Consider the following 15,473-nt stretch of genomic DNA (forward strand, 5'->3'; position numbering starts at 1 on the left):
TTTTACAGCATCTGTATAGTGAGAAAGTTTACATCACTAACCGTACCTTGAAAGATAGTTTACAACACCTACGCAATGAGAAGTAGTTTAGAATACTTGCACCTTGAGAGAATTTACAACACCTGCACCTTTGGAGGGAGTTTACAACACATGACCATTGAGAGACAATTTACAACACTTGAGCCTGGAGATAATTTGCACCTTGAGATGAGTACCTAAAATTTATAAGATGGGTTTAACACCTGCTCCTTTAAGATAGCTCAGCGGGGTTCTTATCGGGTATAGCCCCCACCGGATACCACTTGTAACCCTCGCGTGCTATCTCTTGCTTCCTGTTCTTGCCAGTGGTTGCTTTAAACAAATGCGCTACAAAACATTGTCTTCTAGCGAGTAGTTTAATGCAACAGAACTTACCAGGTGAGCATTGTAGGGGGAGTTTGCTCGATTCCCAAAGCGAAAGTTGGTTGGAATGAGGGTAAAGGTTGATATTCTGTGGTGGTGGATAGGCTGGGAATAGTGGGCGTGTTTCCCCTGCGGTACTCCGTCAGTGTCCGCTGGAGTTTTCTCGTGCTCGCACCTGTCTCTCGGTGCCGTCAACTGTCGTTTCTGTCTAGGGGTGTGTCGTGGCGTTTATGTGTATGTGGTGGTGTCTGTGGGCGTCCTCTGGTGTTCAATGAACCGTCTGATATTCGTTAAGCTCCCTCTGACGTTCGTTGGTATTTACTGCTACTCCAGCTGCTTCAAGTATATCGTCCACAAAGCTGGTACTTGAGGCGAACAACTTGCCACCAGCAGCAGCAACCCTGACAAAAATAAGTAAAATATCATAAATAAATATGCATTGGAAGAAATAAAATCAGGTCTGGCATACGGAGAATATATTAGAAGAACTCTGTAAGGAAATGTGTTCTAGAAACGATTGTGAATTATATGGGCGCGTATATAAGAGTATTATATCGAGACCAAACACTGAGAATATCTTATCGCGTCCACACACTTTCCCTTCCAGTTAACCAAAGAAAACATTCTAGGGACGAACTCTTGGGTTGCGACTTCCCGAAGGGCGCCATAAAGAGCCAGGGAGGCGACGCTGCAGCAGCAGGAACCGTCACGTGATATCAGCTCAATGCCGGAATAAGTACGACTCAAGATGATACGAACAAGTTCAAGTATGTTTATTGAGACAAGAAAAACATACATCTCAAAGGGATAGAGTAGCTTAGGCTATTTCTACCCCCCCCCCATCCCCAACGATACGAGCATCCTGACTGTTAAACGGTTTTGGCCCCCTCCCACCTGAGGCTACGGGCTCACCATAGCCCGTGCTACTTGGAACTTATTGTTCCAGGTAGCGAATCTTTAACAACAACAACAACATCCCACCTGAGGTAATTTAGAAACAAGAGAAGACCAAATGATGATGACTAAAATTCATCAATAAAATTCATCCGGGCAATTATGAACAAGGACATTTTTGTTATATTTAAGAAGGAATGTTCTTGCTGGAGTTAAGAAGGTGACAAGAGGTGGCAGACACACAAGATGCCGCCACGGTTGGTGTTGGGTGTTGGTGTGAAACACATCCTTGTCTACCTTGTCCACTACTTCCTACTACTCGTACCGCCTCTTGCAGGTAAGTCACACCATCTAACATCTATATTCCCAACTTTGGTAGTCTATATTTCCAACTTTGGTAGTCTCTCGTGCTGGCATGCACACATAAACCTACAATAAGAACTTTTGTCAGTGTCAGAGTAGTTAACAGGTGGAATGTATTGGGGCAGTGATGTGGTGGAGGCTGACTCCATACACAGTTTTAAATGTGGATATGATTCTTGAGCCCAGTAGGCTCAGGAATCTGTACACCAGTTGATTGACGGCTGAGAGAAGGGACTATATAACTTTTATATATTTATTATATATTATATTTTATATATCTGGCCTTTATTATAGTAACTGAGACGGAATTGTCTCCGTGCTTCGCAAGCAATATGATCTGACTGGGTTCGTATCCTGGCGGGGAGGAGTGACTGTGTGCTAATATTTTCCTGTTCTTCTTCTAGAAATAATTAGGTACCTGGCTGTTAAACGATTGGCGGGTCGTATTCCAGGGGAAAATTATAGTGGGTAAAGCATAAGTCTGCTGAGTCTGCTCAGCCGACTAATATGAGTCAAATGTAGTTTGTTTCTGTACCCACTGATGTAAACAAGACAAAAATGAGTATTGACAAACTAAGAAAAGAGAAAACTTTTAGCAGTTATGAGAGAATGTCTAATAATGCCACACACACATAAAAGGCTGTAGACAAGAACCCATGAACTACACTATCATAGAGAGCTTCTAGCTACACTATAGCTACACTATCATACATAGCTTCTGACATGCACATCCTGCAGTGATAAAAGGGGCACTTTAAGAAGAATAGTTAACGCCTTACAATTTAAGATAGTCTAATCTTCTTACGAACCTCTCCGTGGAAAGAAAATTATGCAACAGCTTGATAAGAAGTCTTAGCCTAACTTATTGACTTATAGACTGATCTTAGAAGATCAGTCGTAAAGAACAATAATAATGTATAGTGAACTGTGATATCTTAGACCGATAAAGAGCCTGAGAACATATATATGTTCTCGGGCCTTTACATAATGTCTTACGGGAAGCCAATTTCAAAAACGGGAAAGCCAGACTGTGATATCCGTTTAAGGTTACGATACTTAGCTGGATGAAAGTGTACCAGTGAAAGGTGTCGGGCTGGGTAGAATTGTTGTTGATTAAGATTCGCTACTTGGTACAAAATGTTCCAAGTAGCACGGGGTATGGTGAGCCCGTAGTTCTGGGTAGAAGCAACAAGCGTACAAGGACTATTACAAGGATCAGGATACAAGGAGAATTTGGATCAACACAACTTATGCTATACATTAATAACCTACATGGATATATTATTCATTCCTTCTTTCATATCAAAGTTAGCAAATGAAACCAGACTAATGAGAGAAACACGTGATTAAAAATGTGACAGTGTCAGACCACGGAGGAAAATTGAAACAGGTTTCAATTTGAAACCTGTTTCAATTTTCCTCCATGGTCTGACACTGTCATATATACACATACATATAACATATATATATTTGGTCAGTAAGCCTTAATAACCCTTCATTGATTGACAAGCCCTAAGCCCAACAACAAACCCCCCAAACCATAGAAAACAAAAAACAGTCAACTTCTCTAAACAATAAAAGCGAAATTATTGTTCCACATGATAGCAGCAGTTTGATAGAATTCTTATTTATCGCGTTAGATTGGACCTGTAAGACATGAAAGATCTGCATCAGGGGGACTGGTGTTAAGCAAGAATAATTAGCAGGTGTTTAGTGGTAAAAGTGAGTTCAACATCTTATACTTAGACATTTGTGTTAGTACTAGAAAGTTCTAGATACACAGTGAGTTACAAGAGTTTAAAATCTTAGAAGAACACATTACACACACAGAGATCACAATAACGTGATGCATCAAATGAACAAATCCACAAGGGCCGTGACGAGGGTTCAAACCTGCGTCCGGGAGCATCCCAAACACTGCCTTAATCGACTGAGCTACGACAGGGTTAGAAGAACACATGTTGAACGCTTATATCTTCCCCCTCACAGGTATGGAAGTGACCTCCCCGCTGCCTTCACCATGGGCAGACCCAGAGGCCTGTGGCTTCACCTACGACCCGACTCCTGACCTTCAGAACAACACCATTTGTGACCCAGACCACACTCTCGACGAGGCTATGAGTAAGTCCAACAGAATTCTGCGGTGGGCAGCTACTGTTTAACGTGTCAGGACCTCCTGTGGTCCTATTAACATGTGCCGGGGCCTTGTGTGGCTAGAATGCTATTTACTAAACAGCAGGTGGTTATAAATATTATAAGTGATCAGAAAAATGTAGACTGAATTTATCCTAGGACAATATATTCCACAAGTCCTTTTTATTTACGAGAGGGTGGCCGAGTGATTTTTGTATAGGTCAAGTTATCCGTAGTTTCTTATCCGGTTCCATCTGGCTGGCGAAGGCTTCCTGTCATCTGTGATACAGAGATCATCAGGCAGCCAGGTACAGGTGGTCCAGCTGTGTCCCACTGGACTGTAAAAACCCAACTGATTCTGAAATATCCACCCAAATGAGGGCGATTTATCTCGCTATATCTGTAGTTATGTCGTCACGGCGCCAGATCCCACTTTTGTTGAGTCCTTCAAAGTTCTCAATAAAATTAAGTTTTTCTATCTTTGTCACTGACTTCGTAATATGTATGAGAGGCAAAGAGACACTGAAAATAAAATAGTTCTCAAGTACATATATTTCTTGCATTATTTGAGAAGCACAGCTAAAATTTATATAGTTTTAATTGGGTAATTTTAACATCTCTCGTGTGAAAGAGGCATAAGCATCACTAAACTCTTGGATAATATAAGATGAATACAATAGTCAACAGGGAGTTACTTTCACAAAGAAATGGATTCTGACGAGTTGAACAAATCCACAAGGGCGTGATGACGATTCGAACCTACGTCCAAGAGGATCTTAGACGCTGCCTGGGATTTACACAACTATGACGAGTTGTGTAAATCCAGAGGAAGTCACATTCCTGTTGCAGAGGCTAATAATTCGAGGTTAATTTGATCCTAGCTAACCCCCTGAATTTCCTGATGATATAGAACTAATGCAAGCAATAGTTATACGTTATTTGTCATATATTTCTACTACCTTCGTGTGTGATCACGTTACCTGATGTATGGCAATAATTTGCATTTGCGATACAAATTTGATATAACATGAAAAGATTTTGAGACCATACAATGGGATCGAACTCGCATATTTTATTTTAATAATATTAATTAGTTTGTTTGGAACACGAAGCCAAAAAAAAAAAAAAAATATATATATATATATATATATATATATATATATATATATATATATGTGTGTGTGTGTGTGTGTGTGTGTGTGTGTGTGTGTGTGTGTGTGTGTGTGTGTGTGTGTGTGTGTGTGTGTGTAATAGCAACTGCTTAATAGTAACAACTATAATAGCAACAACACTGCTTTTATTACAAACCTAAATAAAAATGTCTGAGATAATTATGTCATATAACACCAATTCAAATGACTAATGACGAACTATTGTTTCAGGAGCCATAATGGAGGAGACTTTAACCCAGTGTAGGGAGAAGACATCCAGTCATATCCCCATCATTGTATTCCTCGCTGACTCCCTCATGTTCCCAGGTAAGTTGGCATTGCCACACCTACACGGAAGTGCTGAGCTCACTGCTTGAGTGCAGGTAACGAGGTGAATAGTCTCCGTGGTGTAGTGGTAAGACACTCGCCTGGCGTTCCGCGAACGCTTTGTCATGGGTTCGTATCCTGGCCGGGGAGGATTTACTGGGCGCAAATCCTTAACTGTAGCCTCTGTTTTGGGGGGTAGAAATAGCCTAAGCTACTCTATCCCTTTGAGATGTATTTCTTGCTTATCTCAATAAACATACTTGAACTTGAACGAGGTGAATTAGTTCGCTGGGTGAGCCAGGTCGCTACTTGAGTCACCCTGTGTGAGTCAGGTCTCTTGGTAAAACATTTCACAGGGGGTGAAGATCAGGTCACGGGTAATTGAGGTCAGAACACGGAGTGACAGCCAGCCAGGTCGCAAGTATCAGTGATCGAGCTCAGTAAAACTATGAATATCTCTATACGAGTAAGACAGACAAATAGTAGAACAAACCTTAATAAAGTTAGTAGTTTGTAACTAATTGAAACATCGTTCCACCAGATGGCGCAGATGACCCCATCTTATCGGTCGAGGACCTGCTGGATGCGTTAGTGGCCTCGTATAACCTGCCAGCACACCCAAACGTTATCCTGCTAGTGGTGGTCAATAAACCTTTCAAGGTGAGCTCAAAGTTACATTAATGGGTCAAGGCCATATAATTGAAATTGAAAAAAGTTTATTGAGGTAAAATACACACAAAGGGATGAGGTAGCTCAAGCTATTCTCACCCCGTTTCAAGGCCATATATAAGACATTCAAGAATCAATCGTGGCGCCAGCAGCCTTAGTTACAGTGATTGCGGGGCCACTAATCCTCGTTACCCTCATCATTTACTACTCCACCAGCTGGAAAATACATAAAAGAGTCTGGAATCTGAGGCAAAAACATCCCACTCCCACTGAAATGGCATCGGTGACTTCACAAGTAGGTAAACCACATTGATGACATCACGTTGATCGCTAACGCGTGGATGTGCTCCTTCATGTCAGACTGAGTTATGTTACTTGATCTTGTATCCAGAGCATACTGTATTCCAGAAGCTTGTATTCCAGTATTCAAATACCGCAGCGTCTCGTGGAGCTGTGTACGGTTATCTTGAGATGATTTCGGGGGTTATCTTGAGATGATTTCGGGGCTTTAGTGTCCCCACGGCCCGGTCCTCGACCAGGCCTCATTTTTGTTACACACCCCCAAGAAGCAGCCCGTAACAGCTGTCTAACTCCCAGGTACCTATTAACTACTAGATGAACAGGGGCATCAGGGTGATAGAAACTATGCCCATTATTTTCCGCCTCCACCGGGGATCGAATCCAGAACCTCGGTATATCCAAATAACGCATTACCTATTGGGCCTATATCCAGTTGATACACAACTATTTGGATCAGAGTTCGATTCACGGACAAGCAGAGACGTTTGGGCACGATTCTTTACACCCGATGCTCCTGTTCACCCTATCAGTAAAAAGGTACCTTCTGGAGGTAGGCAACTGTTGTGGGTTGCATTCTGAGTTAGGTCAGTCTCTGGCCTTAGCTATGAGGAACCCTGTTAAACTTACACAAGCAGTTAAGTACTTACGAACTTGTACATCTTTTCTCAATATCTTTTGAGAAAAAGCATAACAGACAGAGAACCATAACAGAAAAACATCAACATAAGCCTTAAGGCAACAAACACATGAACAGAACTCAAGAACAGTATAACAAACACAAACAAAAGTCGTATAATACACAAAAACATAAACATAGGTAAACACCTAAACACAGTCATAAAAGAAAAAGCACCAGAGCAATAAACCAACAATAACGAGGCAGGAAACACATGAACAAAACACAAAAACAGTATAACATCACATTTTCTCAATATCTGGTGGCTGCTTTGTCTGCATGTATTAAACAGTTAGTTCATGAGCTCCGGGACATCAAGAGGTTGTTTATAACAATAACAACATTTGATTGTGAAGTGTCGATGCTCATAACTTATTCAATGAACGTCAACAAAGCAGCCAAAGATTGAGAAAAGATGTACAATTTTATAAGTAGATGCTTAACTGCTGGTCGAAGCCTGGTCCAAGCTTCCTATCCTCACAATAATAGCAAACTAAATATCGCGTTGCCTTTTGTGTGATGTCAGCAATGTTCATGTTTGTTTACCTGTGATGTCACCGGTGACGTTTTACGGTAATATGTTTTTTGTGTGTGTGATGTGTCTGTTTATGTATGGACATGTTGTACTGAACGGGGTGAGGATAGCTTGAGCTACCTCATCCCTTTGTGTGTATTTTACCTCAATAAACTGATTTCAATTTCTTCCATTGAAGAAATTGACTCTCATTGACTAGTTAATATGAACTTTAAATACATTTAATGTGCCCGTTTTAATTTTGCAAATCTGTTTTTCTGCAGATCTTAGAGTGGCAGAGCGCGTCCCTGTCTTCCATACTACCAAAGGAGGCTTTGCAGAATGTACTGGAAGGAACCATGGCGTTCCATGGTGTACATGATTACTTCAGCTCTACCATCTTCCACGCCCTCCACCCCCTTTGTGAGGTTGGCACCCCTTGTTTCTCTTCCATTTTACACACATTACACTTCCTCTGTGAGATTAGTATGTCCCTGTTGCTTTCTTATCAGTCTGCACTTCTGGAAGGTGAGCATCCTTTTTTTTATAAATAAATGTTTATTTAGGTAAGGTACATACATACAAGAGATTTTACAAAGATTGATGGAATTATAGATAGAGCTAGTACATACAAAGCCTAAAGCCACTATTACGCTTTATCCTTTACTATCCTTGTTTCTCTTTCGTCAGGCACACTTCGATAGTTCTGTAAGACTGGTATCCCCTGTTGTTCTATTATCTCCCTCTCCATTTATGAAATGATTGGCACTCCTGTTTCTCTTCCATATTTCACAGCCTCTCCTCTGCGAGGGTGGTACCCCTGTTGCTTTTCCCATATGATATATGGGAAAGGCTTGTTATCCAGCCACAGGAACTGTCCCTTCCCAAACCCCATCAAATTATCCACATAATTTAAGGGAAAGTCTTGCTTTTTTAATGTTAGGAAGCTCTTATATATACATATTACTAGTGTTGCTGTAGCTGTTGTTGTTATATATATATATATTATATATATATATATATATATATATATATATATATATATATATATATATATATATATATATATATATATATATATATATATATATATGTCGTACCTAGTAGCCAGAACGCACTTCTCAGCCTACTATGCAAGGCCCGATTTGCCTAATAAGCCAAGTTTTCACGAATTAATTGTTTTTCGACTACCTAACCTACCTAACCTAACCTAACTTTTTTGGCTACCTAACCTAACCTAACCTATAAAGATAGGTTAGGTTAGGTTAGGTAGGGTTGGTTAGGTTCGGTCATATATCTACGTTAATTTTAACTCCAATAAAAAAAATTGTTCTCATACATAATGAAATGGGTAGCTTTATCATTTCATAAGAAAAAAAATAGAGAAAAAATATTAATTCAGGAAAACTTGGCTTATTAGGCAAATTGGGCCTTGCATGGTAGGCTGAGAAGTGAGTTCTGGCTACTAGGTACGACATATATATATATATATATATATATATATATATATATATATATATATATATATATATATATATATATATATATATATATATATATATATATATTTGTGTGCGTGTCAAAATGGTGCTAGGCTAACACATACACTTGTACCGTGATTCACGTAAATTTCTCGACAAAATTGTTCCTTATCTATGAATTTGATATAGATATATATTTGTGTTGACCAAACCCCACACACTAGAAATTGAAGAGACGACGACGTTTCGGTCTGTCCTGGACCATTTTATCAAGTTGATTGACGATTATCAAAATTGAAACGTCGTCTCGTCAATTTCTAATGTGTGGTTTGGTCAACATTTTTCAGCCACGCTATTGTGACGTTTCATCTGTGTGTGTGTGTATGTATATGTATATTTGTTTTTGTTTTGCAGATACTGCGCAGAGAAGGTGGGACGTACACGACGAAATACATAATGCTAACGGTTACTTGGGTGGTGTTCGTTATTGTCTTCGGCTTGGGGCTCGTTAGCATCGGTGAGTCTCCACAGCACCTTAATGACCCGTCCTTGTGTGATCCCAGTCTCACCTTACTGCTATACTATAGCTTAATGGTCAGTTTATATATGATCCGTTCACAGCCGGAACGTCACACGGGAGACATCTCCCGTCACGCAGGGTGCAGTCGCACCTCCACAGATGTCCAGTATCAGCTCTTGATACTGGTAATGGCTCAAAAGGGCCACCACTTACGGGCTATTCATGCCCGTGCCACCTTTTGGGTGGCTTAATCTTTATCAATAAATCAATCAGCCGAAACGCCTCGGGTTCGAGGAGCCCTGCGGCAGGACAGAAGCGTTCCATGGGCAATTGTTTCTTTTCACTTAATGTCTCTTCATTTAGCAGTAAATAGGTACATTGCCTGGTAAGTAACCGTTGTGGGTTGAACCTTGTAAAAGATCAGTACCTAGAGATACTGATATCTAAGGATATAAGATATATAGAATATATATCTAAAGGACCTGCCCGAAACGCTGCGCGTACTAGTGGCTTTATAAGAGAGTAATTACTGTACTATGCTATGTATTCTCACAAACCCAATGTATCTTCTTGTATATAAATAAATAAATAAATAAAATAAATAAATAAATAAATAAATAGGATACATATCTAAGTCCTACCTAAGGACCTAGAGAAGCTTAACAGGATCCGTCACTCGACTATAGGATACGATATTGAAGCCTCAAGAACTAATCCACTTAATATGAAAGGGAACTTACAAAACTATACAAAGGAACCCGAAAACGTGAATTTTTAATTGAGGGAAGGGATATAAAAAAAATCTAGGCCTAATTTCTAATTTAGCACAGCCTAAGTCTAGTATAACTTAATTTAAAATAATTTTAAGTTCGATAATGCTTGAAAAAGTACAGATTTGTTTAGTTTTTTCTTTTATTTTTGTCTTGCAGTCCTCTTAACAAATATATATTTTTTATTCCTGCTTTATTTTTGCTAAACTAAATGGTTTAGTTCACAAATGGATTTTTCAATGTTCCAATACTAGTAATGTTCTATGGGGTTTCGGACAGTTTACCGCCACCTGCAGCCTGTTTGAAATATATATATTGCTCTATTTGTGGAGCAATGAGAGATGCAAATGATGAGTCATAATACCGTGGCTAAAAAAATGTTGACCAAACCACACACTAGAAATTGATGAGACGACGTTTCGGACCATTATCAAGTTGACAATCGACTTGAGAATGGTCCAGGACGGACCGAAACGTCGTCGTCTCTTCAATTTCTAGTGTGTGGTCTGGTCAACAATGAGATGGTGTCTTTTCCAAGCAGCCTTTCCTGTTATTTGAGATTGTGGCCTTTGTTTTTGAGCTTTGTCAAAGAAAATGGAAGTCTTCCTTATCTGTCTTTCCATACATTTGTATGAATTTGTATGTAATCATATTATTTAAATTCTGTCTCCAAAGATAAGCATTTGTCTGTATATGTGATTACTTATCAGTGTCTTCGTGTCATTTACAATATTATATTTTACAGAAGTCATAATTGTATTTCTAATAATTTTAGCTTTACTATGACCACTATTACAACGACCACCACCACTAATATTACCATCACTTATTACTAATAAAGTATGATGACAATAGTTATTACTATTGGAATAGGTATTATTGTTAGTATTACTGATGTTATAATTACTATCATTATCAACATCATAAAATATAATCACGCTTCAAAATGACGACACTATCTCTTCTTGTCTGTGTTCCAGCAATCTACTTCTTCAAGGTACATCATAGCGCCTCCAAGAACCAGCTCCACGGTGAAGACATCCACAACATACGCGGGTCTCGGGGACGCTCCAGCACCCACCCAATGTCTGGGGACATACGCGAACTCACTACCGTCTCCTACAGGTCGACGGGTCACGTGCTCCTCGGCACCAGTGATATTACAGCCCTTGCTGTTCAGAACTGCGCCTCCACGGATAACCTCATAAACACCTAGTTGGCATCCATCAGTCTCAGGAGACTATGGAGTTGTGCTCTGGTTGTCGGTGTGGAATGGCCTCTCCAGGGCGTAAAGCCAGGATAGGTTGATTTGGAGGAGAAGCTGTTACCCATGCAGCGAGTCTACCCCTCTCCAGGGCGCCGAAAGTCTCCAATGGCAAGGCAAATGCTAATACGATTGGTTCCAGTGCCGTCGCAGGAATTAAATACCTAAACACACACATAACTGCAGTAGTGAAACAATCCTAGGCTCTGCTGGTCAATTTTGAGATAGGTCTTTAGTATATGGTGAAATGTTGAAAATGATGTTCTCGGAATATCAGATGGGCACTATACTATGCAGCAGAAACTTGGTGCCCACTTATATAGAAACTAATATGTAACTGGTTCATAGACATACGAGAAAACGGTTTCTACAGTTAGGAAATACGAGTTATGAAGAAACATTTAAGGAAATTGAAAATATACAATTATTTGATATACCAATACAGTATATAAAGGCTATGATAGGCAAACCATGTGGCTGTATTTCAATTATTCTGGTAGATAGTATAAGCTGTGTCCAGAAGGGGGTAGTCTACACGAAGTGCAAGGATAGTCGCCAGAAAGTAGTAGCCTACAGAGAGTGTGTAATCTCCGGAAGTAGGGTATTTTCCAGAAAGGGGAAAGTTTTCAAAAGGAGTTAGTCTAAAAATGAGGTAGTGTGTATTAAAACCACTAAAACCTTTTATATTAAGACTAATTCAATAAAGACAAGACGCCCCGAACACATAACCACTGAAGAAATATGAAAAACTACAGAAAATTATAAGCACACACGTCACAGGTAAGCGAAGGGATGACTCGAATTTGTTGAGAAATATAATGAAACACATCAACCAAGTTTTGGTAAGTGCTTGGGTGATAGATTAAACAGTAAATCAACCGAAATCAGGAAGAGGAAAAACAAGAAATGACGGTAAGGGCCAGTCCTTGTGCATTCATAAGACCACCAATAAAGAAATAATGCTTTAGCAATGCACAAAGGAACGAGAATAGTGCAGAAAACTATGGCTATCTTACCTTGTTGTTTAAGATTCGCTACTTGGATCAAAAATTTCCAAGTAGCACGGGCTATGGTGAGCCCATAGTGGATGATATCTTACCTATTGTGTGAACAGATGAGTGGTCTTGTATGGCTTTTGAGACTTAATGCTGATGTAGTCATAAGTTTAGCGTAAAGGGTACATGCTCCTGTTTTAGATTCAGCCACTCTGAACAAAAAGTTCCAAGCAGCACGGGCTATGGTGAGCCCGCCCATCGTCTCTTCAATTTCTAGTGTGGGGTTTGATCAACATATTTATACTGTATATCGAAAAACTATGAAATTAACCAACACCAATATAACGCTATCATACTTCAGCTGTAAATTCCTGCTTTATATATGTGTAACTTATCAGATTATCATGTATATAAAAAAAAAAAATTGAAAGCTGAATTTATGCGCCTTAATAACTTAGTTACATTGCAATAATACATAATATATAATTAGGTTCATGTGTGTCGTTTCTATTATCATATTACATAAACTAACATCAACAAGCTGTATATTTAAGACTAACAATTTTGTAGTACCGTTACAAAATATGTAACATTTAAGCATTTTTTTGTAATTAATGTAATTTTTTATACTTTCATATTTGACGCAGTTGTTATGGAATGACGATAGGTTTTTAATTGACGGAGAGAATTATTAGCCTAGCGCTAATAATTATTAATCTAGCGCTTAAGTAAGTCAAGAACTACAGTTTACGGTTATGTTAGAGAGAACGTGAGCTTGTCTTGCGTAAATTTATATTAAATTTAACACAATAAAATAAATTATATACATTTTGTGTGTGTGTATTACTGCCGATTAAATGATACAATTATTTCTTGTTAAACTTTTCATTATATATACTTGTATATAAGTCTGATTCTGTATATTTTTTGATTATGGAGGAATTTTTTTTAACACAATGATGAGAGTAGACTTTAATTGTATATGATGCTTCTCTTATAAGCGCTTTATCAAATTTGAATCCCTTACAGGCGAAGAAGCGACAGCAACAATTAAAGTCTAGCCTCACATGTTAGTGTCATTTTTCTACTGCACATCCTTTTGAAAAGATACAGCCATCCAAGATGATCCACACAACTTGGCAAGAATTCTGGGGAAGAATTCTTGCATTAGCTGAGGCAGCCAACCTTGGGAGCACCGCAAGCTGCTTCCCTCTCTCAAAGTCATTGTGGTTCATCTGGCATGCTAAACCATTCTAACCGGGAAAAAAACTATCAAATACATCCTTTTTTCTTCTCTCTCCAGAGTTAAAAATTCAATGCTTCTCAACAAGGTGTTTGCGTTCAAGATTCGAGCTTCTCCAATCACTCCATGATGACGAGTAAGAAAGACATGTACCAGAGCTAAGACGCCAGTGACTGGAGATTATAAGTGATAGCTAATATCTATATTATCTGTACGAGACCTGTTGACCTCTGAATGAGTGTGACACACTTTCTCACAGTACGTGCGTGTGCACCTACCTAAATGCCTTTACACAGGGACAAGCAGCATCTCATAAGTCCAGCTTTTCAAGCCATTATAGCCATAAGGCTATACCTTTATAGCCATAAGGCTATTCAAACCATAAGGCAACATTCTCTAGTTTTTTTTAATTAAATTTAAACAATTCTGCATGTACCAGGCATTTATTCTGAGTGGTTCTCATTAAAATCTTGGCCCTGGACAATATCTAAATATTTTAAGAACGGTCGTAACCTTGGACGCTCATACGGATTTCGTCTCGTGGGTAGGTCAATACTTTCTGAGCGAGTTTCTTCTGTATTAGTCCTTAACCCATCAACACTAAGATAACGAAGAGACCCGGGCATAGCCGGGTATCGTCTATCAGCACTGAATGAATCTGCGTTTCTTTCCGAAGAATACTGATACTCTAGACACCACTAGAATTTACAATTATGATTTCTTTGTTTTCCAGGGTACAATATGAGGAGTCAATCGTGGACAGAAAACATTACCCCTGACTCAAAGTATACAAGTCAGTCCTGCTTAGGACTTCGTGACTAAACAAGACAAAATAAAATTAAGTATTAGATGCACTACTGGCGTTAGCTGATTTTATGTTTAGGCGGGAATTTGTCCCGGCTGCTTCCAAGCAGCAGTGGAATCCAATCACTCTACAACTCAGTTCTAACATTATTCACAAATGTTTATTAGCACTAGCTCACCTTCTTAAAGTAGCACACAAGCGTTATAAAGCACACACACTACAATGTGTCACGGCTATGTAGCATACAATACATCTAAGATATATATACCAGTGATGGTGGTGGTCTCTCTTAGCAACGGGACTCACGCCCTCTTTACAGCTTAGCCATTGGGCAACCAGGCAACATATTAGAAAAATCTGGGTACTTAGTTCTAACACTCCATATGCCATATAACCATCACAATGCACCTGGTTGCACAGCAACAGCTTGCCCCTCCCTACTGGACATTAATACGAGAACTGCTTGCCAATAAAGCCACTATAACATGACACTATTGCTAACCGTGAGAACCTTCAACCATTTCTGTATCTAAATCATTCCTTTCATTTACAACACTTTCTCGGAAAAGATATCTTTTCGACATATCTGGGGCTCGTTTGTCTAGTTTTTTTATCTATGATCCTTCGTTCCGGTATTTAACCCACTTTGAATGTTGCTTGGTAATTTTGCTAATTCTGATAACGATCATATATAGCTTTATCATCCCATTCCTGTTCCTCACTTCCTCCAATGCTGATGTCCAGTTCCTCCTTGTCTACCTTGTCAATCCCCTTTCGAATATTATATGCCGTTATCATGTCTCCCCCTACCCGTTCTTCCTCTCGTGTAATGAGGTTCAGTTCAGTTCAGTTTATAAGGAGTAATAACAACACCTCACAGTAGCAAGAGTTACCAGAGCCTGACGATGATAATGGCGCCGGACATCGACCTTCTGGAGATATGATGATGATGATGATAGCGCTGGC

The 15,473-nt window shown here is 39.3% G+C and overlaps 1 protein-coding gene and 1 long non-coding RNA gene across 4 annotated transcripts in view; one reads left to right on the plus strand and one right to left on the minus strand.

Moving 5' to 3' along the window:
- LOC123772128 (uncharacterized) overlaps nt 1-15,473 on the minus strand; it is a 29,695-nt gene that overhangs the window by 3,055 nt on the left and 11,167 nt on the right. For both annotated transcript variants that reach the window (XR_011224022.1, XR_006774618.2), the window contains one exon: nt 415-803. This is a non-coding gene — a long non-coding RNA (uncharacterized lncRNA). The remainder of the gene's footprint in view (nt 1-414; nt 804-15,473) is intronic.
- On the plus strand, nt 323-13,292 carry LOC123772127 (uncharacterized). Of its 2 annotated transcripts, none has more exons than XM_045765127.2 (7): nt 323-417; nt 3,649-3,780; nt 5,175-5,270; nt 5,812-5,930; nt 7,714-7,857; nt 9,325-9,427; nt 11,181-13,292. In XM_045765127.2, exons 1-7 carry the CDS (start codon nt 399-401, stop codon nt 11,414-11,416), a joined length of 849 nt encoding a protein of 282 aa, XP_045621083.2. In that variant the 5' UTR covers nt 323-398; the 3' UTR covers nt 11,417-13,292. The 2 variants fall into 2 exon arrangements, with proteins under 2 accessions (XP_045621083.2, XP_045621082.2); XM_045765126.2 differs by lacking the exon at nt 323-417 and adding an exon at nt 798-1,633.

Source organism: Procambarus clarkii, chromosome 69 (assembly GCF_040958095.1).
Source record: "Procambarus clarkii isolate CNS0578487 chromosome 69, FALCON_Pclarkii_2.0, whole genome shotgun sequence".
Lineage (NCBI taxonomy): Eukaryota > Metazoa > Arthropoda > Malacostraca > Decapoda > Cambaridae > Procambarus > Procambarus clarkii.